This window comes from Astyanax mexicanus, chromosome 8 (genome assembly GCF_023375975.1).
Source record: "Astyanax mexicanus isolate ESR-SI-001 chromosome 8, AstMex3_surface, whole genome shotgun sequence".
Lineage (NCBI taxonomy): Eukaryota > Metazoa > Chordata > Actinopteri > Characiformes > Acestrorhamphidae > Astyanax > Astyanax mexicanus.
Genome location: NC_064415.1, coordinates 50352582 through 50377845, shown reverse-complemented (window position 1 = coordinate 50377845; position 25264 = coordinate 50352582). Strand labels below are relative to the sequence as shown.

Sequence of the window (25264 nt, the reverse complement as noted above, 5' to 3'; positions counted from 1 at the left end):
ATTTACGTGCACAAATTGGAAAATAAAAAAAAATATTAAAGTTGTAATATTACTGAAATAAAGTCATAATAGTAAAAGATTGAAGTTGTAGTATTTTGAGGGAAATGTAGTTCTAACTACTTGGGCTGCCAGTTTAAGAAGCTTGGAATGTAAGGAGCATTTCCGCTCATGATCTGTTACAGGGCTGCTGTGATTATCATCAGTTATCTACATTTATAACCAGCTGCTTATTAATGCTCTAGTTTTGCTGTGGTGTCTTCGGCTCCTCTGCTGCTTTTTGATAGCTTCTTTGAGGCTGGAGAAAATAAAACTAAAATGTGAAGCATTGCTTTTTAGTGTGTGAATGTTGTTTTTTTTTAACAGCATGAATTGTTAAAACATATCTGATATATGTTATATAAATATCAGATTTAATTTGCATCAAAAAGGTAGTGTGAACAGCAAAAAAAGCACTGGACTTGGTGAGAAAGTGTGATATGGGCCACTTTTACCTGCTGTATGAATGTAGCATCTCTTAGACTGACACATGAATATTCTATAAATATATTAGGGCTGTCAAGATTAAAGCATTAACGCGTGCTCTTAATTTGGAATCAGTAACGCCTTACTATTTTTTTTTACCCCTACTTCTGCCGTAATATGCCCCGCCCCCGCCCAACACACTGGTCTGTTGTGTTGAATGATTGAACGGCGCGCTCTAAACTTCCAGCTCAGAGAGCTTTATTTCTTTATATTTCTTTATATTCATATCAATTTAAATATCCACTATAAAAAATTGTGTCTGAAGAAAAACAAATGTGATTAATCACAGTTAATTACAGATTTTTTTTGTGATTAATCAGATTTTTTTTTTAATCGATTGACACCACTAAAATATATATAAATAAATTGGCCAAATTACATATCACTATCAGCTAGGGGTGCGAATCTCTCAGTGTCTGGTGATTCGATTCGATTCGATTTCGATTTTTGGGGTCACGATTCGATTCAGAAACGATTTTCGATTCTGGAACGATTTTTCAAATCAAATGGCCTATAAATTTTGTTTAAATTATGTGACAAGATAAAAAGATGAAAGGACAATGTAAACAAATAGAAAATTTATTTAAAACAATAAACTTAGGTTCCTTATTAAATCTTTTTGCAACATAGTGACAGTGCCATAATAATGAATGACTAATTTCTAGCATGGTTAACTAATCCTGAATTCATTTTTAAAAGGAAGACATTGCTAAAACTGAGACAGTAGCATCACCCAAAAAAATCGTTTTTTTGAAAATGAGAATCGATTCTGAATTGTTCAATGTTAGATTCGCGATTCGAGCTCGAATCGATTTTTTCCTGCAACCCTACTATCAGCTTACAGGTATAAAGAGCAGACAGCTTTTTTTTTGAGTGAAACTTGATTTCACTCTCTACTCGTCTTCTGCTTCTCAGCTGCAGGTGTTCTCACCACTTTTTATCTCTTATCATTGTTTCCAGGTAAGAAGATCTGATAAAGGAGTAACACTGGTGTTCTGTGGTTTGAGCAGCCTCAAATGTGTGTGAGTTTTTGTACAGCCTCTCAGGGACTTTGTATCACTGGGCACCACCGAGTGCACAGTAGTAGAGAGCAGAATCTGAGAAGTTTACGGCAGCGATTGTGAGTGCAGTAGATGTATCATTAGTTACACTCTTAAGCCGAGTGTCAGCTGGAGAACTCTTGAATCTAGTAAATGCTTTTGCTCCTTTGTACAGTAAAAAATGGGGAGCTCCTTTAGAGTGCTGTCTAAACCAGTAAAGCATAATGTCTCTACTGGTTGATTCATAAAAACATCTTAAAGTAACGACGTCTCTTTCATTCCTGATAATGCTCTTGTCTTCCTCTTTCACTCCAATATAATCTGCAGTTACACCTGAAATAAGAACTAAAATAAACAGTATAGTTGCGTATCTAAGCATTTTGGAAGGAGCTATATGATGCTATAAGATATCAGCATTAATGAGCTGATGCTCCAGTGATGATGATCAGTACTGTGTATCTGTGTATATCTCCCTGTGCAGTAAGCTGTATAGTAGAACAGAGCTGTGGGAGGTCTCTCTGGCTTATTGTACTTACAGTCATTTGAAAAAGTTTGGCCACCCCTATTAATCTTAATCATTTTTAGTTCTAAATATTTGGGTGTTTGCAACAGCCATTTCAGTTTGATATATCTAATAACTGATGGACACAGTAATATTTCAGGATTGAAATGAGGTTTATTGTACTAACAGAAAATGTGCAATATGCATTAAACCAAAATTTGACCGGTGCAAAAGTAAGGGCACCCTTATCATTTTATTGATTTGAATACTCCTAACTACTTTTCACTGACTTACTGAAGCACAAAATTGGTTTGGTAACCTCATCGAGCTTTGAACTTCATAGCCAGGTGTATCCAATCATGAGAAAAGGTATTTAAGGTGGCCAATTGCAAGTTGTTCTCCTATTTGAATCTCCTCTGAAGAGTGTATGCATCATATATGGGAGATGTATGCATCATGTACGGGAGAGCGATGCGAAAAAAGCCATTTCTGCAAGCACGCCACAAACAGAGTCACCTGAGGTATGCAAAAGGTAAAGCACACCTCAGGCGACTCTGTTTGTGGCGTGCTTGCAGAAATGGCTCCTTTCGCATCACTCTCCCATACAGCTTCTCCTTGTGCAAAGTGCGCTGTATTGTTGACCGATGCACAGTGACACCATCTGCAGCAAGATGATGCTGCAGCTCTTTGGAGGTGGTCTGTGGATTGTCCTTGACTGTTCTCATCATTCTTCTTCTCTGCCTTTCTGATATTTTTCTTGGCCTGCCACTTCTGGGCTTAACAAGAACTGTCCCTGTGCTCTTCCATTTCCTTACTATGTTCCTCACAGTGGAAACTGACAGGTTAAATCTCTGAGACAACTTTTTGTATCCTTCCCCTGAACAACTATGTTGAACAATCTTTGTTTTTAGATCATTTGAGAGTTGTTTTGATGAGCCCATGATGCCACTCTTCAGAGGAGATTCAAATAGGAGAACAACTTGCAATTGGCCACCTTAAATACCTTTTCTCATGATTGGATACACCTGGCTATGAAGTTCAAAGCTCAATGAGGTTACCAAAACCAATTTTGTGCTTCAGTAAGTCAGTAAAAAGTATTTAGGAGTATTCAAATCAATAAAATGATAAGGGTGCCCATACTTTTGCACCGGTCAAATTTTGGTTTAATGCATATTGCACATTTTCTGTTAGTACAATAAACCTCATTTCAATCCTGAAATATTACTGTGTCCATCAGTTATTAGATATATCAAACTGAAATGGCTGTTGCAAACACCCAAATATTTAAAACTAAAATGATTAAGATTAATAGGGGTGCCCAAACTTTTTCATATGACTGTATGTTATTTCTATATGGCTACATGATTGGGTTTTTAGCTGTTTTTAGCTGTTGTCCTCCAGACGACTGCAGCCAACATGTTTCTCACTGGTTGGTGAGGTTTTTGTAGGAGGAGTGCAGCTGCTGTTAGCACAGTGGATGACAAAGCGCAGTAGTAAACAGCAGTGTCCTGAACATGCACCTCCTGGATCCTCAGTGGAATTAAACTGGAATTTAAATCGAGATTTGTGCTGAATCTCTCTTTAAACTCTAGATCAGTATATCCTAGTCCAAACGTTAAGTTCATCACAATAAACTGAGGAGGTTTGTGACTTTTCTGTTTGTACCAGAAGAAATACGGTGATTGATCAGTCGTGTGGTACTTGCAGTTTAAAACTACTGCATCTCCTTCAGAGGCTGTTAATAATTCCACAAATTGATCAATTGAGTCTTGTCCCCAGCAGACTGAAAAAGAACAGAAATAGATGACCTCTTTCACAAAAAGTTCAGGAGAATATAGAGATTTAGTGTCTGGATAAAATTATTTACTGTAAAATTGAACTCTTACCTGAATACAGAGCACTGGCTAGTACTGCTATCTTCAGCAGATTCTCCATTCTTACAGACAGTCTCAGTCTCAGTCTTCTTACTCCTATTGTTTCTTATCTCAACTAAACTGAACTAAAGTTCAGCCTCACAGCAGATTATCCACTGTGTTGAAACCATGTTCACATCACTGCTGCCCCCTGCTGTTTAATAACTCACACTGTGCTTTTATACAAAGAATATTCATTAAAACAATCTTGATCTTTAGCATTATAAACATCTTTCATTTATTAACATTACCTTTAACAAACTACTATTGGCCAAATTATACGTTTTGAGAGTGGCTTTTTGGGCGGCTCATCATTGCCATTCCACCATTCCCATTGCATATTTCAAATGAAACATTGAAACGTTGAAACTGGAGGTTTGTGCTATAACGTGTAATATTGCCACAGCAGTGCCAATATTACACGTTATAGCACAAACCTCAAGTGTATTATTGAGATTATAGCACAGTTCCATTAGGTTACCTGTATGTGGCAGATTAATACATGGAAAGCTTCGGTTACAGTGCATTACCGGCTGATAATGTCACTCATAAAACACATTGCATGGTCAGAACTAACTGTGGAATAAATACACATATAATCACTGATTCTTAAGAATTTGGATAAAACATGTTTTATGTTAAATTACAAAATCTGAAGGTATAACATTACAGGCTAAGTTATTGACTGGGAATTTGGGAGAAATGTTGTCTGTAGTGTATAGAATAAAAACACAATATTCACTTTACTCAAACATATACCTTAAAAAAGCAAATTCAGAGAAACTAAATCAGAAACTGAAGTAATCTCCTAATATTTTTCAGAGTCGTATATGCTGTAAGTACGCTGTTAGTACATCTACTACATAGTAGTACATCTATTATTAAAATAGCATAATAGTGAATTGAGAGTGAGGGAAGGCACAACTCATGGTACCACTTAAAAATAAGACAACCTTTATAAAGGGTTTATAAATGGTTTACAATTAGTTTATTAATAGTTATTAATTAGGTAGTAAATGCCTTAAAATAATCAGTTAAATTAATTATCAGTTATAACACATCCGTAGAAAGGGCAACAATGACCTGTTGTTTGCCAAATAGTGAACCCACAGCCGTCTATATTGTTGCCCTTTCTACGTATGTGTTATAACTGATTATTAATGATTTTTAAGGCATTTACAACCTAATTAGTAACCATTAATAAACTAAGTGTAAACCAATTATAAACCCTTTATAAAGGTAGTCGTGTTTTAAAGTGGTACCCAACTCATTCACAAGGGTTGAACGATATATATAAAGGGGGAAATAAAGGGGGAATTGCATAAATAAAAATATTAAAGAGGTTAATAAAACATTGCAGGTTATATTGGTGTTTATTACTATTATTAGTATTAGTAATTCTATTCTAGCCTCTGTTGTTATGTCTGTAAAAGGATTCAAGTTGCAATCTGCAGATCTGGTGAATTCTATGCTTAACCCTAGTGTGGAGTCTGTGGGACCCGTTTTTTAATTTTTTATCACAGGAAACTCAAACTCATCGGCCTTCTCTCATTATATTAGAACATATATCAGAACAATTGTTTAATGAACACACACTGTCCACCCCCACTACACATGTATAATACATCCAGAATGTTCACATGATATGTATGAGTTGTTGACATTAACCTTTAACCTTGTTTCTCCTCTGTTTGCAGATACTTCAGACGTCTTCTTTAAAATGATATGTTTGAGCACTGAGTGGTCCAGCGGTCTAAAACGCTGCCACTATGAGCGGGAGGTCGCAGGTTCGAGCCCCAGCTCATGCAGCTTTGCCATCAAGCTGCCGGCGCTCAGAGAGAGCACAATTGACCCTGCTCCCTCTGGGGGGGTAGATGGCGCTCTCTCCCCACATCAATCTGCAGTGATGTCTGCAGCACAGGGCGTCTGTGAGCTGATGTATCGGAACCGAATCGCTGCGCTTTCCTCCAAGCACGCTGGCTGCTGTTCGGCAATGCAGCAGCAGCAGCAGCTCGAAAAGAAGCGGTGGCTGGCTTCACATGTATCGGAGGAAGCATGTGTTAGTCTTTACCCTCCTGGTGTGTTGGAGCATTACTAGTGATAGGGGGAGTCCTAATGGGTGGGTTGGGTAATTGGCTATGTAAATTGGGGAGAAAATGGGAAAATTTTAAAAATAAAATTACAACATGATATGTTTGTCATAATCTAATCTAATATGTTGAATACAATGCTAAGGGTGTAGACGTGTTATGGTTGTGGCAGTAGCTGTGTAAAAAATATAAGTTTAAGAAAAAAATAGCAAACATGCAGTCTTTCGATCTGGAGCAGGTCCCCAGCCCTCCAACACATAAAGCTGGCAAACACCTAGACCTGAACTTCACTCGTAACTGTGACACCAACTCTTTAACTGTCACTCCTTTGCACATATCAGATCACTACTTCATGCAACTCAATGTTCATATTTCATATAAACCCACAGCTACTCCTACTATGGTCTCATTCCGCCGAAATCTTCGAGATCTCTCAGCAGACCAGTAATCCTCACTGGTGATAATGCTAGGCTCATTTTCATCACTCAATGTAAATGATGCCACTGAAACTCTCTGCTCCACACTAAGATCCCAGACAAACCAAGTCTCCCTGAATCTGTGGGAGTCTCCCGCATTTCGGTAGTGGCTCCCTGATGCCCGCGAGTCACATATAATCTCCCGGAATTCAGAACGAGTGCCCCAAAAGCACACACAGGCCACAGACTTTTTTTTCTCTAATCGCGTGTGGGAAGGAGAGAGAGAAAACAGAGAGGGTTCTGATTGGCCTGTTCTCTGCAAAGAGTCTGTGAGACAGCCAATCAGTTTTTAATGTTTGTTTAGTGAGTGAGAGAAAGCATATCATGGCGGAGGCAATATTAATAATTATTGTAATATGACATGAAATGTTTTTGATGTTGTGCATTTTTTTGTGATATTGTAACTGTCAATTTTTGTCAAATAAAAGCTCCCCCCCCCCCCCCCCCCCCAAAAAAAAAGGAAAGCAGAAGCAGGGCCTTCCAAAAATAAAAAAAAATAAAACTCATTTCACCTCTGAATACTCTAAATTTATTTTAAATGTATTTAAATTTATTTAAATTTATTAAAAAAAAAGTAAAATTAATTAATATAAAAGTAAAGTTTCGTTATCCTTTGGTGTGTGTGCATGTTTTTTTTTTTTTTTGGCCGGGGTGGGTGGTAGGGGGAGTGTAACCTCCCTGGAATCAACTTTTGCAACTTGGGATGTCTGAGATCCTGTTTGGAAAACCTCTGTCCTCTTACATCTCGGGCTCAAGCATTAGCTCAAGCAAACCACAGCCATGGCTTAAAAATGACACACTCAGGGAACTAAGCTCCAAACTCCGAGCTGCTGAAAGAAAATGGCAAAAAAAAAGCAAAATCATGCAGACCTAAAAATTACCAACTGCTACTGGCTTCTTTTTTAGCCTGCTAAAGCTGAATATGTATATATATGTATATATATATATATATATATATATATATATATATATATATATATATATATATATATATATATATATAAATATATATATAAAATCAGCTCCCTCACAGACTCCCGGAAACTATTTGCTACATTTAAATCACTACTCAACCCTCCGTCTCCTCCTCCGGCTACCTGCCTTACAGCTGAAACACTTGCCTCATTCTTTACTGGAAAGTGGAAGCCATCAGCAGCATGTTTACTGATGTAACATGTAGGAGTCCTACTTCACTCCTCTCACTGAGAACGAGACACTGGCTCTCCTAACACATAGACGTCCTACTACGTGTCCACTTGACCCACTGCAAACCATCGCACCTGCAATCATTCTGCAATCATGACATGTCTCAGAGGAGGCATGTGTTAGTCTTCACCCTCCTTGTGATGGGACATCACTAGTGATAGGGGGAGTCCTAATGAGTTGGTTTGGTAATTGGTCATGTAAATTGGGGAGAAAATAGTTAAAAGAAATGTCACATTAATTTATCTTTAGCAATTACTAAGACCATTGTACTTTTTGCACTAAGACCAATAAAATGATACTAAACAAGAACACATTCACATTTCATATAAACAAGATGCATTCTAGATCCTGCATTTTAAATTATGTCCCTTTACATCAGTAGACCTGGCCAAGCAAGAGGTGTTAATGCCCTGTAGCTAGCTCTAAATTAATCCAATTAACAAATGGTACATTCAGTACGAAGGATTCTATTGCGTGAGAAGGTGAGAAGCAGAGGTGTGCAAAGACAATTTAATAACTAATAACTATACACGCTGTACACTCACACTAAGAAAAGTAAGTACAGATTTGTACTTAAAAGAGTACAAAGCTTGTCGCTGGGGCTGTACCTTATATTGAGGTACAACAGAGTACCTTTGAGTGAAAGTCCTTTTTTTATAACGATTATAAACATTATCAACTAAATATGGCTCAAAAACTTGATGATCCAAAATTGTCTGGCTTTCAAATAAAAAATGTGCAATTAAAGTATATATTGCTTATTAGTACAGTGATACAGAATACTGAATGTACCCTTTGGCTGCTTAAATGGTACAAATCTCTACTTATTGCTGTTAGGAATGACTTTGTACTTCAGAGGGAACAAATCTGACCCTGGAAAGACCAATATTGTACCATTGAGGGTACAATTATGAAGAGTGTACCTCTGAGTACAAAAAAGTACTCATATCGTACCTCTGTTTTTTAGAGTGCTGACAACTCTAGGTTACTCAAGTTTCATTACTATATTGATGTCCTATGACAAGATAATACAATATTTGCAGAAATATATTGGAAAGGACTGTAAATGCTGTGGTTAAAAAAAATCAGGGATATTCCATGAAGTATTGATTTCTGAAATGTTAATTTCTGAATATTAACTTGTTTTCTTTGCATTATTTGAGGTCTGAAATAGCTTTTTTGCATTCTTTTTGTTATTGTGACCATTTCTCATTTTCTGTAAATAAATGCTTTAAATGACAATATTATAATTTGTAATGTGGGAGAAATATTTTCCGTAGAATAAAACAACAATGTTAATTTTACTTAAACATATAAAGAGAAAGTGGTCTCTTAATGTTTTCTGAATATGTTTTATAATATATATTAATATATTCCAAACTGTATATTTATAAAACATTTTTCAGTATGTTCTTCCATTTATCTTTCAGACTCTGTAAAGATGTAAAAATGTCATTAATTATTTTGCATTGTGTATCACATCTGCAGGCTGTGTATAATGTAGATGTAGATCTGCAGGCACGTCTCCACAGGTTTTAGTACAGTGTTTGGTGGTTTCCTGTCACTGTGGGCTGCAGAGCGCAGTAGTATAGAGCAGAATCTGATACTTCAGAAGAGAAGATCTCCAGGTACACATGCTTCGCAGTCTTATTAACTGAAGCAGATAATCGAGGATGAGGAGTATCCGCCGTCTGGTTCTGGCCTGATTCCATCAGTAGAACCAGGAACTCAGGTTTAGCACCTTTCTTCTGACGATACCACTGCAGATTGTTTAAACTCACTGTGTATTTATATTCACAGGAGAGTTTAACCGTTTCCTTCACTTTATAAGTGACAGCAGTTGATGTAGGGGTAATACTGTCCTGCCCGCTGACACCTGAATAACATTTACAGTTATTATATTAATAATCAGTTATAATCTGTCTTATTATTAAAAATAGTCCAAGATTCCACATTCTATAATATCTTATCCAGTACAGTTTAATAAACTAATACATTCTGAAGATTTAAAGCAGGTAAACAGTGTAAATAAGAGTAAAATCCTACCTGTCAGAGCTGTAAAAAGCAGAAATGAGCAGAGAAACATTGTACTCTACTTTCCCTTCCTGAAGTCACACTAAAAGAGTTCTGAATACAATCGTACAGTCAAGCCTTCCATTTTAACCAATCAGAATAGAGTAGAGTATGCTCCCATCTACAGGATGTAAGGTAATATACAGACAACCTAACATAGTACTTATAGGGGTTACGTCTTAAATTTATCTCTATATGTATTCTAATAATTATATCTAAAATCATGGGATTTTGAATTCACCTTAGTTTTATTTATTTACATTATTTATTTACTTTATATTACTTTGTATAGGTTTTTGCTTGATTAAACTGAAAAGCCTGAACATATTTGTAATTTGAAGAGTTTTATTATAGTTTAGGCTTATTGAAGCAGTTTATACACATATATGTATATATATATATATATGGTACTCACAGTGAGCATCACAAGGTGGAGATTTGTTAGCGCCTATAAGCCATATATAAGAACATCTCAATTACAAAGAAATATTATACAGTATATAAAATATAATACAGATATTCTTTACAAGCAAACGTATAGATATATATAGATATATATAGATATATATATATTCTCTCTCTCTCTACACGTTTGCTTGTAAATTGAGCTAAATGCAAATTCATTCATCCTTTTGATTGTTCATTCGTTTATGTTTAAGTGATGTGTGAAAGAATATCTGTATTATATTTTATATACTGTATAATATTTCTTTGCAATTGAGATGTTTTTATATATGGCTCATAGGCGCTAACAAATCACCACCTTGTGATGCTCACTGTGAGTACCACAGTTTGAGAATCAGCCAATATTTAAACCACTGAACCAGATAATTTATTGTAGATGTGATACCAGTCAAAAGTTTGGATACACCTTCCCATTCAGTCTACATTTCTACATAGTACATGAATACTGAAGTCATCCAGACTATGAAGGAACACATAATGAATCATGTAGTAACTTAAAAGTGTTGCAATCCAAAATAACTTGTGGTTGCTGAGGTTAACTTTTTGGTCTTGATGAGAGCCAGCATTTAGACCACTAAACCATAATGATGTCCCCCACAGTACAGATCCACTCCATACTATCTAATATCAACAATATTAGAATATTAAATATTATGATATATATTTCTGCTTAGTATTTTGTATAGTTTACAGTTATGGCTGTGACATTGATGGTCTGGAGTACTGTCTCTCAGTTCTGGTCCTGGAGACACCCATCCCTGCACATTTACTGCTTTCCCAGAATCCAAACCTTCTGATCCAACTCATTTCAGAGTAACTAGCTCTTTCAGAGTGAAACTGGGGTGTTGAAGCAGGGAAACCATGAGGGCTTCAGTTGTAGAAGTCTGCCCTCCTGTGGACAATCTTTCTCATTACCCCTGTGTGTGTCACTACATAATTAAACCTTAAGAACTCACACACACACAGACACACACAACATTATTACATATAATACAATCTGTAGACAGGAATATGAGATCTCTTCATTTTTATATGGACACACCAGTATGTCTATTTACTGCATGCATCTACTCATTATCACCACTAAAAGACTAATCAATATTTATACATATTTAAACCAAATGTTCAGTACAAATCTACATTATTTAAGATTATAGAGGCACTTTTGCCAACTTATTATATTGTGCTCAGAAAATGTATTTTACATGTAATACCAGTCAAAAGTTTGGATACACCTTCCCATTTAATGTTTTTTCCTGCATTGTAAATGAACACTGAAGTCATCCAGACTATGAATGAACACTTAATGAATCATGTAACTTAAAAGTGTTAAACAAACCAAAATACTCTGAAAAGCATTTAGGTGCTCTTATCTGGGGAGCTGTTAACTTGTAGTTTCTGAGGCTGGTAACTCTGATTAATCTAACAGAGGTACAACAGGGGAAAACTCTTTCTCTTCCTTACCTTGGATGGTCCTGATGAGAGCCAGTTTCATCATAATCTTCTCAAAGTTCTTGACATTTTTTGGTTTGACCGGCCTTCATTTCAAGTAATTTTTGTCTTTACTTAAGTACTTGAGTAGTTCTTGCCAGAATTTACAGGGGTTGAACAATGAAACTGATAAACCTGTGATTTTAGTGTGAGAGGTTTCATGGCTAAATTGGAGGAGCCTGGTGGTCAATCTTCATTAATTACACATTGCACCAGTAAGAGCAGTAAGAGTGTGAAGGTTCAATTAGCAGGGTAAGAGCACAGTTCTGCTCATAATACTGCAATGCACACAACATTATGGGTGACATACCAGAGTTCAAAAGAGGACAAATTGTTGGTGCATGTCTTGCTGGAGCATCTGTGACCAAGACAGCAAGTCTTTGTGATGTATCAAGAGCCACGGTATCCAGGGTAACGTCAGCATATCACCAAGAAGGACCAACCTCATCCAACAGGATTAACTGTGGACGCTGTAAGAGAAGCTGTCTGAAAGGGATGTTCGGGTGCTAACCCGGATTGTATCCAAAAAACATAAAACCACGGCTGATCAAATCACGGCGGAATTCAATGTCAACTCACCTCAACTCTCCTGTTTCCACCAGAACTGTCCGTCACCACAATAAATTAATGTGGTCTAAAACCAGGTGTTTCAGTTTCATTGTCCAACCCCTGTAGATTAGAACATTACTCAAATAAACTCATTAACAGGCAAGAAATTCAAGTAATTAACTCTTGACAAGTTCAGCACAGCTGACTCTACCTCATAATTCACATTAAGTCAGCGTCATGTGATTCGCTCTTCAGTAAGATGGAACAAATAATGAATAATATTAATGTGTTATAATATCATTGATAATTGAATGTGGATTATTTAGTAATAAAGACATTTCACAGGTAGCATCCAATCACGTTGCCACTCTGAATTCATATCCTTTCCACATTTTTTCTCGTTACACACACAAACTTAAATGTATTTTATTGTGACTTTATGCTTTTCTGTCCGTGCTGGAGAAAAACATCCCCAAAGCAACATTGGTCTCATCTGACTAGAGCACTTTTCCCCATGTTTGTTGTTTTCTCTACTTGGCTTGTGGCATAAGTGCCATGGATTGCTATTCCTCAAAAAAAATCTAATTTGTGAGATTTCGAGAGATTCTCCCACCTGAGCTGCGGATCTCTGCAGCTCCTCTAATGTGACCATGGCCCTCTTGGCTTATTTTTAAAACCTAACAAATGGACACCACACTTCTCAGATTTGTATTTAATTTTTTAAGGCACTGTACCTACCTACAAATGTAAATAGTTGCTAGCCAACTTAGCTTAACTTAGAAAAATCTGTATCAGATAACTAGCTAGTAGTTATTTTTCCAGATGCTTCTAATTTTCTAATAATTGCAACTTATACAATGATAAAATTAGTAATGTTTTTTCTTCTATTTACATTTTAACAAACCTGCAGAACACAATTAATGTATTATTGCAGTAAGTACGGTGGCCGAGAAAGCCCAGCGCAGTGCAAATAGAAAAGCGCTGCAAAAGCACAAAACACATCCATCAAAATTACAACACAGGCGCAGCAAATAGAAAAACGCGCTGCAAAAAGAAAAACGCGCTGCAAATAGAAAAACGCGCTGCAAAAAGAAAAACGCGCAGCAAATAGAAAAACGCGCTGCAAAAAGAAAAACGCGCTGCAAATAGAAAAACGCGCTGCAAAAAGAAAAACGCGCAGCAAATAGAAAAACGCGCTGCAAAAAGAAAAACGCGCTGCAAATAGAACCACAACACAACGGAAGTGAGTCACAACACAACGGAATTTTCCCGGGGGACCTTAAAAGATGCTGTACCAGCTGTATACAAAGGACAATAAGTGGCAAACAAGCTTTTGAAAAGTAAGTTATGTTTATTACCTGTGATTACCACGGTTGTGTGCATATTATTAAAAGTTCTGCTTCACAAAACGCCTTGTTTGCCACTTATTGTCCTTTGTACACATAGTGAAGTCCGAGACGTTACTGAAGACGCAGCTTAGCTGGTACAGTATCTTTTAAGGTCCCCCGGGAAAATTCCGTTGTGTTGTGACTCACTTCCGTTGTGTTGTGGTTCTATTTGCAGCGCGTTTTTCTATTTGCAGCGCGTTTTTCTATTTGCTGCGCGTTTTTCTATTTGCAGCGCGTTTTTCTATTTGCTGCGCCTGTGTTGTAATTTTGATGGATGTGTTTTGTGCTTTTGCAGCGCTTTTCAATTTGCACTGCGTTGGGCTTTCTCGGCCACCGTAAGTAAGGCATTAAAATACTTTGTAATTTATAATTAATTCATTATTTGGGATTTAGAAGAAATAATAAAACTGTATAGTTTGTGTAACCAAAAATGAAATCACTCTTTAATGCTCAACAAGGTAAAAACATTTTCCATAAATGAATAAAAATCAATAGATTGAAATGCATTTGTTTAAACCTGTCTGTAATTATAAAACTACAAAGTGCAAACTATGGTCAGCAGAGATGATCAAATGCACAGTGACTTTTAAAGACTCCTGAAATGCAATTACGTAAATTAGAACATACTGCATTTAAGTAAACTAGTATTTACGTAGTCCACAGGTGAAAAATGATGAGATTGAGAACTGATTACTTTGTTTTTGTCAACACCCACCTCAATACACAATAAAATAAAGCAAATGAATGTATGTATTTCGAGTTTTTAAATTATCGTCTGGAATTCTTAGTACATATAATGCTGTTAAATGATGAATATTCACTTTTGGTCATTTTCTATACTGTTTGACATGTACTCCTTTAAAATATCCATCATACAGCGTTTATGCCTAAATAGAAAAGGTAAGGTTTTTTAATGCCTATACTCCTAGACCAGTCATAACAATAGATATTTTAAAATGAATTCAGCATTCTGAAATCTAAAAATGCTGTTCTCTAATGCTACTGTTTTCCTGTGCTATTGAGTTTGCAGGACTTGCATGTTAAAGCTATAACCCCAGTTTGTGCATGTAAATGATTAGTTATTGATCTGTTCACTGACAGGTAAAGACTGACCATCAAGCAGTTAATCTGGAAGTGTGATTTTATTAGTGACAACACTAAAGACAGTCTGTAATAGACTGCTCAGAACAGCTCAGAACAGGAGATGTATAAACATGCTGTTTATCGGGTTAAAGGACACAGGAGGGTGTTGTGCTCGTTGACCTGAATGCACATTTTACACTGATCAGAATAAGTAATTTGAAGTGCAGTGTGAGTGCAGTGTGTTTTTGTACAGTGTATCTGTATTTCCTGTCACTGTGGGCACCAGAGCACAGTAGTACAGGGCAGAGTCAGACACTGCGGTTCTAGATATCTTCAGATCCACTTGTTTCTTTACTTTGTCAGCCACTGCTGTCAGACGGAGAGCTGGAAGAGACTCGTTCTTAAACTCAGTGAGAGAAATTAGAAATTTTGGTTCAGATCCAGGATATTGACGATACCACTGCAGGCCTTGTACTGTAACACTGTAGCTACAGGAGAGAGACACATCTGCTCCCTCCAAAACTCGCTGTTCAGGGGAGAGTGGCTGTATTTCATCAGCTGCAATGATTTCTAGAAAACAGATGAAAGCAGATGAAGTATGTTTATTAGATGTTGAGTAAGATGTTTTTTATTGTACAAATGCACTGCTAAATAACTCACCTTTAAGCTGAGTAAAGATCAGCACACCACAGAGCCACATCATGGCTGATCTTCAGTCAAACTAAAGCACTGCAGCTCTGGAGTTTCCTGTTCAGGGAGGCTGGAGGGCTGATCTGACAGAGAAGCTCTTCTCTTCTTTATATAAGATGAAATAAAGCCTAGAGCTCCCTCTCCTGGAAGAGTACTGCACTGACTGCACACTTCAACAGCATGGACATCAAGCTAATGTTAATATCAGCCTTTCAGTACTTTCTCTAAACTGATATTTTTTTGGTATACAGTATTAAAAAACGCACATCTTTAATTTAAAAAAGCATTTAGTGTGCAATCTGCCATTTTATGGGGGTGCTTTCTTACATTAATAACTGGTCAAAATTATATACAGGTTCTAAAAATCAAATAAAAGATTTTATTAAAAAAAGCTCAACATTTTAAAGTGGATTATTTTTGATAATTTAATACAAAATTACAACCACCCATACCTTAACAATTAAATTGTAATTTTAAGTGTTTACGTGTCAATAATCACAAATTTACAGGAAAAATGTATTTTATACAGTATTTTTCATCTTTCTTTACTTGAAATAGTAATGTATGTAACATAACAATTATTACTCTGATAATCAAGAAATTATATTTTTACACACAGAAAAAGAAAATTCTTCATTCATATTAAACCAATAAAAAACATATAAGCATATATATATATATCTATCTCTCTCTCTCTCTCTCTCTCTCTCTCTCTATATATATATATATATATATATATATATATATATATATATATATATATATATGGAGCAGTTCTGTTTGTGTGGGAATGTGATTTTTAAACTTGATCAGATCATCAAATATACTCCTCATTTGGAGATAAATACTACTCACTACTCGGGCCTCGCTCAGTTGTGTGATATAAACTAGTGAAATACGCTCACCGAGCCATTACAAATTGATCACCAACAAGTCGCAGATGCTTGTCAAATGTATGACATGCAAAATATGTAATCCAGTCAGCGACTGGGAGTCAGGAGCAGCTGCTGCCTACTCCCAATGGGATCACACAGAAAGAGAAAACCCATCTTCTACATGAATAGAGCTATTTATAGAAAGTCTAACCACTTTCTGTTTCCCTGTTAAATAACTGTTCAAATATGTGTTTAATAAGAATATTACTTGTTCTGAGTAGTTCTTCAATTTTAGAAAGCAGAATAAAGTATTTTACTTAAAGTATTTTTAAAGATGCCGCAGTACTGCTACTGTGAGCTGGTTGCAAATTATGAAAACATTATGTTTGCAATACTGAAATGTTTGATATTGTTCTGTTTGGACTGCAAATGCACCTTTTCCTCTCTAGAGACCCTAGTGAAAACAGTAGATTAAAGTGTACTAAGCGTTATTATGCTATAGTGTACTAGAGTGTACTTGTAGCCACATTATTATTAATCAGTATATTTAAAGAGTGCTAAAATGGAACAACTTGTTTTGTACTTTATTATATTACACTTTATTGGTATAAAAATAGTACAAATGTCTTACTTAAATTGTGCTAAGTGTACTTAACTCTACTAAAATGGAACTATGTTAAATATACTTAAGTAACATTTAAACATACTACATCATGTATGAATCACATATTTTAAATATGTGATTTAAATATAAAATTATTATAATAAATTGTATTACATCTGTATCACTATTTTACATTGAGTATATTAGGAATGCACTAAGAAATGATGTTAAATATTTTTACATTAGATTACAAATATGCTTCTTGTGTCTGTCTTTTGTAAGTAGCACACTATAATTCATTGTGGATAAAAATACATTTGTATATACTGTACCACAATATTTTAATTGTAGTATAATTTCTGTCCATTTTTTTTACATTAAACTAAAAGTGTACTGAATACACTATATTGTACTTTTCAAAAAGTATGATCAAAGTTGACTTTCAAATATTTGATGATAGTATATTAATGTACTTTTAATATATTAAAGTACATAAATCTGTTAGTATATTTACAGCATACTTAGACATTTCTCAAAATGTTTTAAGTATAACTAAGCATAATTTTTTCAATCAGGGGATACTCTGGCATGGCTCATAGTTCTGCTGTGTAACCAAGTGAGTCATGTAATTTGTCACCCTGTGTCACTGATCAATCATGTAGTGTGAAAGTCATAACAACTGAAGGACTCACGATTTCAGTCGTATAGACCATTTCAGATGAATATTCATGAGCGTAGGAAGTGACGTAGCTGTTCCTAGGACACTTCCGTTTAGCGGTAAACATCGTTCAAAACAGTGGGTGTAACTTTTTAATTTAACATCAATGCAAACTTCACCTAATCTGAGAGTCACAAACATTGAAAATCAGGTCAAATTGTTCTTTAAACAAGTAAATTATGGAGGACCAAAAATGACATAAGTATAAATAAATACACATATAAATGTATAAATATATAAATAAATAAATGAATAAATAAATGAATGTTGAAATGAATAAATAAATGCACATATAAATGAATAAATAAATATATAAATAAATGCACATATAAATGAATAAATAAATATACAAATAAATAAATACATGCACAAATAATTGTATAGGTAAATAAATTAATTAATAAATACATTTCTTATTTATATATTTATTTATTAATTAATATGTGCATTTATTTATGTCAACATTTATTTATTCATTTATTTATGTCAACATTTATTTATTCATTTATTTATTTCAACATTTATTTATTTATACTTATGTCATTTTTGGTCCTCCATAGTAAACACGCCATGCAGTTACAGTGTCCGCTCACAACTTCTCCATCCTTCTTATCTATAAATCATGCAGAGTGCGTGTTGGATAGCGTTTAACTTGCTCCAACCTCAAAATACACTACAGTGATGCTTCTCTACTATTGGAACAAATATTCCCAACTTTTCCACTGAGAAAGTAATTATATGCGTCCAAACTGCGGTGCACTTTCACTGCGTCTCTGGTGTAAACACACTCCGTTTCAACAAGGTAGTGATACACATCTGGGCAAGCGTTTTAAATCAGAGGAAAAAACTTCCCTCTTAAATCCTTTTCAAAAGGATCAGGAAAAGAGGTTTGATCACTTTTCACTAATTTCTGACTATAGCGTGTTTGTTCTGTGTTCGGTAGCGAAATATGCGCTCTCATTTTGACAGCTGTATACTTGAAAATAGCGCCACCGGAAGCGTCGAAGGAACAGACATGCGCAGTAGCTTTGTTATTGTTTTCCTCATTGAAACGGTCTATAGTGTGAACAGTACAACCACTGATGAAGTCATGTAGTGTAAACCTGGCATTGGTTGGTCTTGTTTGAAGCGTGGTGCGCAAAAGTTGCTATAATTGGAAAATTATAGGACCCGGTGCATCTGGACTCTGCATGAATGAAGCTTTACAATGAGAAGTTTCGCATCTGCTGCAGGCATCCCATGAAAAAACCTTGTGCTTGAGGTGCAGCTGCAAATTTTCTACATTTTCTAGAAATTTTTAATGTTACAGGAGACTGTTTAAAATGTAGCACACAGGATATTATATAAGAACTGTAGCTCCAGCTATCAGAGAACATTTAGCAATGTTTTGAAAAGGTTCCAGGAGAGTTAACCTGTAGCATGTGATGTAATGACGATTTGCATCACTTTATTAGAACATAATTCATCTAGAGCTATATGAATAATGACATTAACATTAACATTCCCAAACTTAAAATTAAAACACTGACAGATAGGATGTTGCACCAATGTTACTAGAATGTTTAAAAAGTAAATGAAAAAGTTCTAAAAACATCCAGAACTTGACAGATTGAACAATGTTGTTTTTTTCCCTGCAAAACTGGGTCTGGATATAATAACACTAATGTTTTGAACATCCCACTGGACATTGTATGGATTATTGTCTGTTTTGTCATTGAAACCTATGGGGGTGGGTGGGGTTATACAGCTTTCTGCAACCAAACAGCAGGGGGCGCCCGACCTGTGGTGGCTTCACTTTTGAGAGACGATGCTCTGTCCAGCTATACACATTCTGTGTCTCAATTCAGGGGCTGCATCCTTCGAAGGACTCATTTGAAGGCTGATTACGTCACTGCGGTGCGACTAGACTGTCCCATTTCAAAGACTCCTTCAAATGCGGCCGACGAATGCAGCCTACTTTTCCTCAGAAACGAAGGATGCACAGCCTACAGTATCCCAAGATTCATTGCGCGCTGGCTTATTTCAGCACGAAAAGGGTGGAGTCAGCAGAGGAGTCGGCTGTGTTATGTAGTGTATGTAGCATTATGTAGTTTATAGATATATAAATACTTATATATTTATTTACATAAACTAAATAATATATATGTATATGTGTGTGTGTGCGTGCTGGTGTATGTATTAATGTATTATTTAGTTTATTTATAAGTATTGTTTAGTTACTTACAATAGTCAAGTACAAAGTAATAGGAATTAAGATAAACCATTTTTAGATAGGGCTTAAAGGAGGTCGAAGGGAAATAATAGGATAGAGAAGTGAAGGAGGGGAAGAAGGAAATGAGGTTAGAAGTAGTTAGTTAGAGGTGTTAGGAGAGTAAGAGCTCTTTGAAGAGCTCTGTCTTCAGGAGTTTATTAAAGATAGTGAGAGATTCTCCTGATCTGGTAGTGGAAGGTAGTTAGTTAGAGGTGTTAGGAGAGTAAGTGCTCTTTGAAGAGCTCAGTCTTCAGGAGTTTATTAAAGATAGTGAGAGATTCTCCTGATCTGGTAGTGGAAGGTAGTTTGTTCCACCATTGGGGAACTCTGTATGAGAACAGTCTGGATTGCTTTGTGTGAGTGTTTGTTTGGTAAAGGGAGGCGACGTTCATTGGAGGAACACAGCGGCCGGGAGGTAGCGTAAGTCTTCAGGAGTGATCAGTGCAGGTAGGAAGGAGCTGTTCTATCAACACCTTGTAGGCGATTGTAGGAGTTTTGAATTTGATGCGAGCATCAACTGGTAGCCAGTGGAGCTCAATGAGCAGTGGGGTGACATGTGCCCCTTTTGGCTGGTTAAAACGTCCAGACGTGCTGCTGCATTTGGAGTGGTTTTACTACGCAGTATATAACATAATACTTTATTCTAATTTATTGTCTTCTTTCCAACTTCATTTCAAACGCCCTTTTATTTGTTTATGTTCAGTTCCACCCGTTCACATTTAAAATATTTAAGTAACTGCACAGTTAATTAACCTGGACTTAATTAATTTGGTATTTTGTGGTCTGAAGCAAAACGAGAATCAAAATCTCTGGCTCATTTTTCAGCTCTGACTTTAGTTGTGGTGGGTAGAATCTCAAACAGGAAACAGGAAATACCCTGTAGGGTAGACTGTCCCATTTCATTATTGCCATCTCAGCCTACCCATCCTTCGAAGGACACACCTTCATAGATCGCGTCCTTTGAAGGATGCAGCCCCTGAATTGAGACACAGCTACAGTCTGTGGTTTGTATTTATGAATCCATACCAGTAAATCTTACATTTTTAATTTTATCCTATTTTCTGCCCCCCAGAAAATACTCCGCCTCTTTTTCAACTGCACACATTTTGAAAGAAATGTTCAGTTCCTGAAATGGATTTGTGAAGAAACAGAAGTTCATACTGTACTGCAGCTGGAGGTTTTAGTACAGTGTTTGGTGGGTTTCTGTCACTGTGGGCTGCAGAGCGCAGTAGTAGAGAGCAGAGTCTGATACTGCAGTAGAGGAGATCTCCAGATCTACACGCGTTGAATTAACGGCAGGAGAAACACGAGGAGGCAGAGAACTCGTACTCCCTTGTTGTGAAATATATAAAAGGAACTCTGGACTGGATCTGGGGAACTGACGATACCACTGAAGAATATCACTCGTATAACTGGCGCTGAAATTACAGGAGAGAGTGATATTATCTCCCTCTGAAATACGCAGTTCTTCATGAAGCGGATGAATCGTCTGTGCTGATGTTTCTCCTGGAAATAGAATAAAACATACTGAAAAAAATAAAACACTAGAATCTTTCACACAACACTGTAAATCAGCCATGAAATGTAAAATATCATTATTTACATATTTCTTGTAGTCAGTAACTAGTGTTGGGGAACTTCTAGCCAACAGAAATGGTTATAAAGAGTTTGCAGGAAGGTTAGCCTGTAACGTTACAGAAATAATGTTTCAGGAACATTTTAAAAATGTGTGACAGAATAAAAGTTTCCATCACAATGTTGTTACTATGTTTCTCACAGAACGTTCCCAGCTAGACAAATACTAACAAAACGTTAAGAGTTCCTATTCCCTAAACTAAACTAAGTGACATTGCAGCACCAATACCAGACCGTTTAAACATGTTAAAAAAAAAACATTCAAAGAACATTAACTGTAACATTCAGAAAACCTATTAAACAAAAAAATTGTTAGCTGGATACCTAAACGCAGTGCTAGGAGAGTCAGGATGGAGAGCAGCATGTTGAGAGAGAGAGATGAAATGAGAGAGAGAGCAGAGTCAGAGCTGGGTGAGATTAGTGTAGGAATCTGCTGAGATACAAAACTCCACCCATAATCCACAATACTGATCTTACATCTCATTCCTTGCATTCTTTCTTTCATTTTTAAATTGTAGCCTTTATATTTAATGTTTTAACAAGGTTTTTTTATATAAAGGAATTATGTTAACTTCACTAACTGTTTAATCATTTTTAATTATCATAATTATGTGTGGTACTATTAAACACCCACTTACAGTAACCTGCTATATCAGGTGAATTCATAATGATTGGAACAGTCTTTTAGCCTTTCTGATGGAAAAAGGCAAACAAATGATTTGTTTTAGTAATCTTGACATTAATAACTAATTAATATTAATTAATAATTTGATTTAAAAAAACACGTTTTGGTTGAAAGTTACAGTTTTAAAAATGTCTTTCTAAAGTGGTGAAAAAATCATGCCTATACTCAAAGAAACTATATAAAATATCACTTTTTCAATAGTACTTTTTATCAATTCACAATTCAAAACCAAAAATAAGCATTCTTTATATTCAAATAATAAATTGCATGAGGAAATATTTAGATTTGAATAATTTTCTAACCATTTAAGCTCCATGACTCTGGCTTTGCAGTATAAGGCGCACCAGATTCTAAGGCACATTTTATGCGACACTAGTAACTAGTAGTATGAACAGGGGTGTCGTGATGGTTTCCTTCTAAATTCAGACCTGTAAAGCTAAGCCATGTAAACAAAACTGTAATTCAGACGAGTCAAACGAGCGCTGCATAATAATCTACACAGATTTCTCTCCAGGAGACTTTTGTCTCACATAGCTTGTTTTAATATGGTAAACACGTAGGTCACAGTCCGATATACTCGCCTCTGAATGGCGAAAGAGCTAGCGCTGTGGTTAGCGCCTAATGCTAATGCTAGTCCAGCAGTGCTAACCAGGGTTAGCAGCATGCTACAGGCAGCTAAATACTCACCTCTGGATGGCCAAAGAGCTGGCGCTTTGCACGCTTAGCAGCTAATGCTAATACTGCTGGAGAACTAAACTGAAACTTTGTTTTATAACTCTGTACTTTGGAGGAGTGGCTTTACTGCTCCTTACAACTGGTAACTGGTCAAATTCATACATAAGTGGCTGGATTAAAGAATTTTGAGCGCTCTGTATAGTGTGAAAAGTACGGTACGTCTGCCTTATTTATTCTTTACTCTGGTTACAGGAGCTCTTTTCCCATAGATGATTAGAGCAGCATTTCTGAAACTAGAACCTTGATAGATTGTAAAGCAGCTCCCTCTGTTGGTGCAGTAAAACTACTGCAATTTGTGTTTAGTCTGACAGCAAAAACAGGGGAATCAAAAGTAAACAAGCCTATGATGGCTTTCTGACAGTCGACTAAGCAGAAAAAATATTCTGAAGCGCTGATGCTGATATTATATCATGTTTCATCACTGTTACAGTTTGGTACAGGCCAATTTCACTGTTCTCATAAAACAGCTCTGCTTTGCAATTGATCTAACTGGTAATCCCATTTCTCAGATTTCCCAATAGAATTAATTTTTAAATTAATATTGTCACATGCTGTTTTATGTTTGCATGGCTGCAGATCTTATTGGTCCTTGTGAAAATGAAGTACACTTAAGAGCATTAAAAGTATGTTCAAATTAGATAAAGAATACTAAAAGTGCATTTTCAATTTAATATACTTTATGAAAATACACATTAAATATATTTTCTCTGTATTTCTATCAAATTTCATTTTACACCATGCTTTAAATTATACGTTGTGTTAATAGAAAATATACAGCATAGTTTAGTGGCATTAAGCACTGCTTAAAGTGCACTTCAGTGTATTTTTTCCCCAGTAGCATTAAGGTGTTCACATTTTGTGCTTCAATATGCAGATTAATTTTACACAATATACTTCAAGTGTATTAAAATGATATTTAAAAACATACTTAAATCTACTTCGCTAAGTTTCGCAGAAGTAACATTTAACAATTATTTCACAATTTAATGCTTTTATGTTGCGTTTAAATATAGCTTAATTGCAACTTAAATATATTTAAGTACATTTAGTATGTATTTTGTTACCTATTTTAATTTGAGAAAGTATGTACTTTTCTATGTTATGTATACTTTAAAAAAAACATACTTTACACTTTTCTTTTCCATATTGTATATGGAATTAAATATTATGTTATATATCTTTTTACTTTCATCATTTAACCAATCAATATTGAGGTGTTTACTTGTAAAATCTGAATCTAAAATCGAATCTAAAAATGAATATTTATGTTTTTAATTACCATAATACTATAGCTCCTAAACCCCCAAATCTCTCTTTTGGTTACTTCTCTCGTGGTGTTTTAGATAAAATTACAACATATTTTTTATTACGTTTTTTGGTCTATCTATGTGTGAGGAAAATATAAGACAAGAATAATATCTTAGAATGTATATATGTTTTAGTGACATTTATGTGGGTTTGATAGCTGAAATTATGATTATTAAACCTTTCTTTTTCATCTTTTATCACATCATTGAATAACAACCACAATTCCACCTCTGTTCACCCTCTTACAAAGTTACAAAGCTTGTCATGCTACAATAAGAAGCAAATGGATAAAGGTGATACTTATGTCTGGAGCGTAACTGAAACAGGGGACCTTATCTGAACCTTAATAATGTCCTTGTAATTATTATCTTTCTGTATCTCCTACAAAAAATGTCTGTTCCATAAATGTTTACTGGGTGCCCTTTGTTCCAGAATATGACTGATGCTGAGATGAAGAAGCAGAAGAGAAACAGCGCCCCCTCCTGAAATATAAGTGTTTCTACATATTTCACAAGTAAAGTTTTAGTACAGTGTTTGGTGGGTTTCTGTCACTGTGGGCCTCAGAGCGCAGTAGTAGAGAGCAGAGTCTGATACTGCAGTAGAGGAGATCTTCAGATTCACTCTTGATTCAGTGGAATTCACAGTACAATTAAATCGTGGAAATAAAGTGTTTGTTTGGCTTTTAACTCCTGATCCTGGAACTATCGTCACCAAATGCTCTGGTCTGGATCCAGGATACTGACGATACCACTGCAGAGTGGTCGCTCCTTCATACTTGTAGGTGATAGTAACTGTCTCATCTTTAAAAGCGTGAAGCTGTGTTTCGGTCACTGGATTTATTGACTGTGCAGAACAGTTCCCTGTAGAGAAATAAAAAACATCTGCATTGTAGATGGATCATCACTGATACACTCAGACACATCACCACAAAACCAACACAGAAAAGCTGGATTCTAAAACACAGT

General features: G+C 35.7%; 2 protein-coding genes and 2 gene segments (V, D, J or C); all 4 read right to left on the bottom strand.

The window, feature by feature from the left end:
• Nucleotides 1-25264, bottom strand: part of LOC103032403 (zinc finger protein 239-like) — a 183023-nt gene that overhangs the window by 112945 nt on the left and 44814 nt on the right. The gene's annotated exons all lie outside the window — the stretch shown is intronic.
• The window catches only part of LOC125803869 (zinc finger protein 436-like), a 154955-nt gene that overhangs the window by 91297 nt on the left and 38394 nt on the right, over nt 1-25264 (bottom strand). The window lies entirely within an intron of this gene.
• Nucleotides 9168-9863, bottom strand: LOC111188987 (T cell receptor alpha variable 20-like). The segment is given in 2 exon segments: nt 9168-9625; nt 9796-9863. Coding segments are annotated over 2 exon segments (381 nt in total).
• Nucleotides 14874-15554, bottom strand: LOC111188986 (T cell receptor alpha variable 4-like). The segment is given in 2 exon segments: nt 14874-15368; nt 15459-15554. Coding segments are annotated over 2 exon segments (411 nt in total).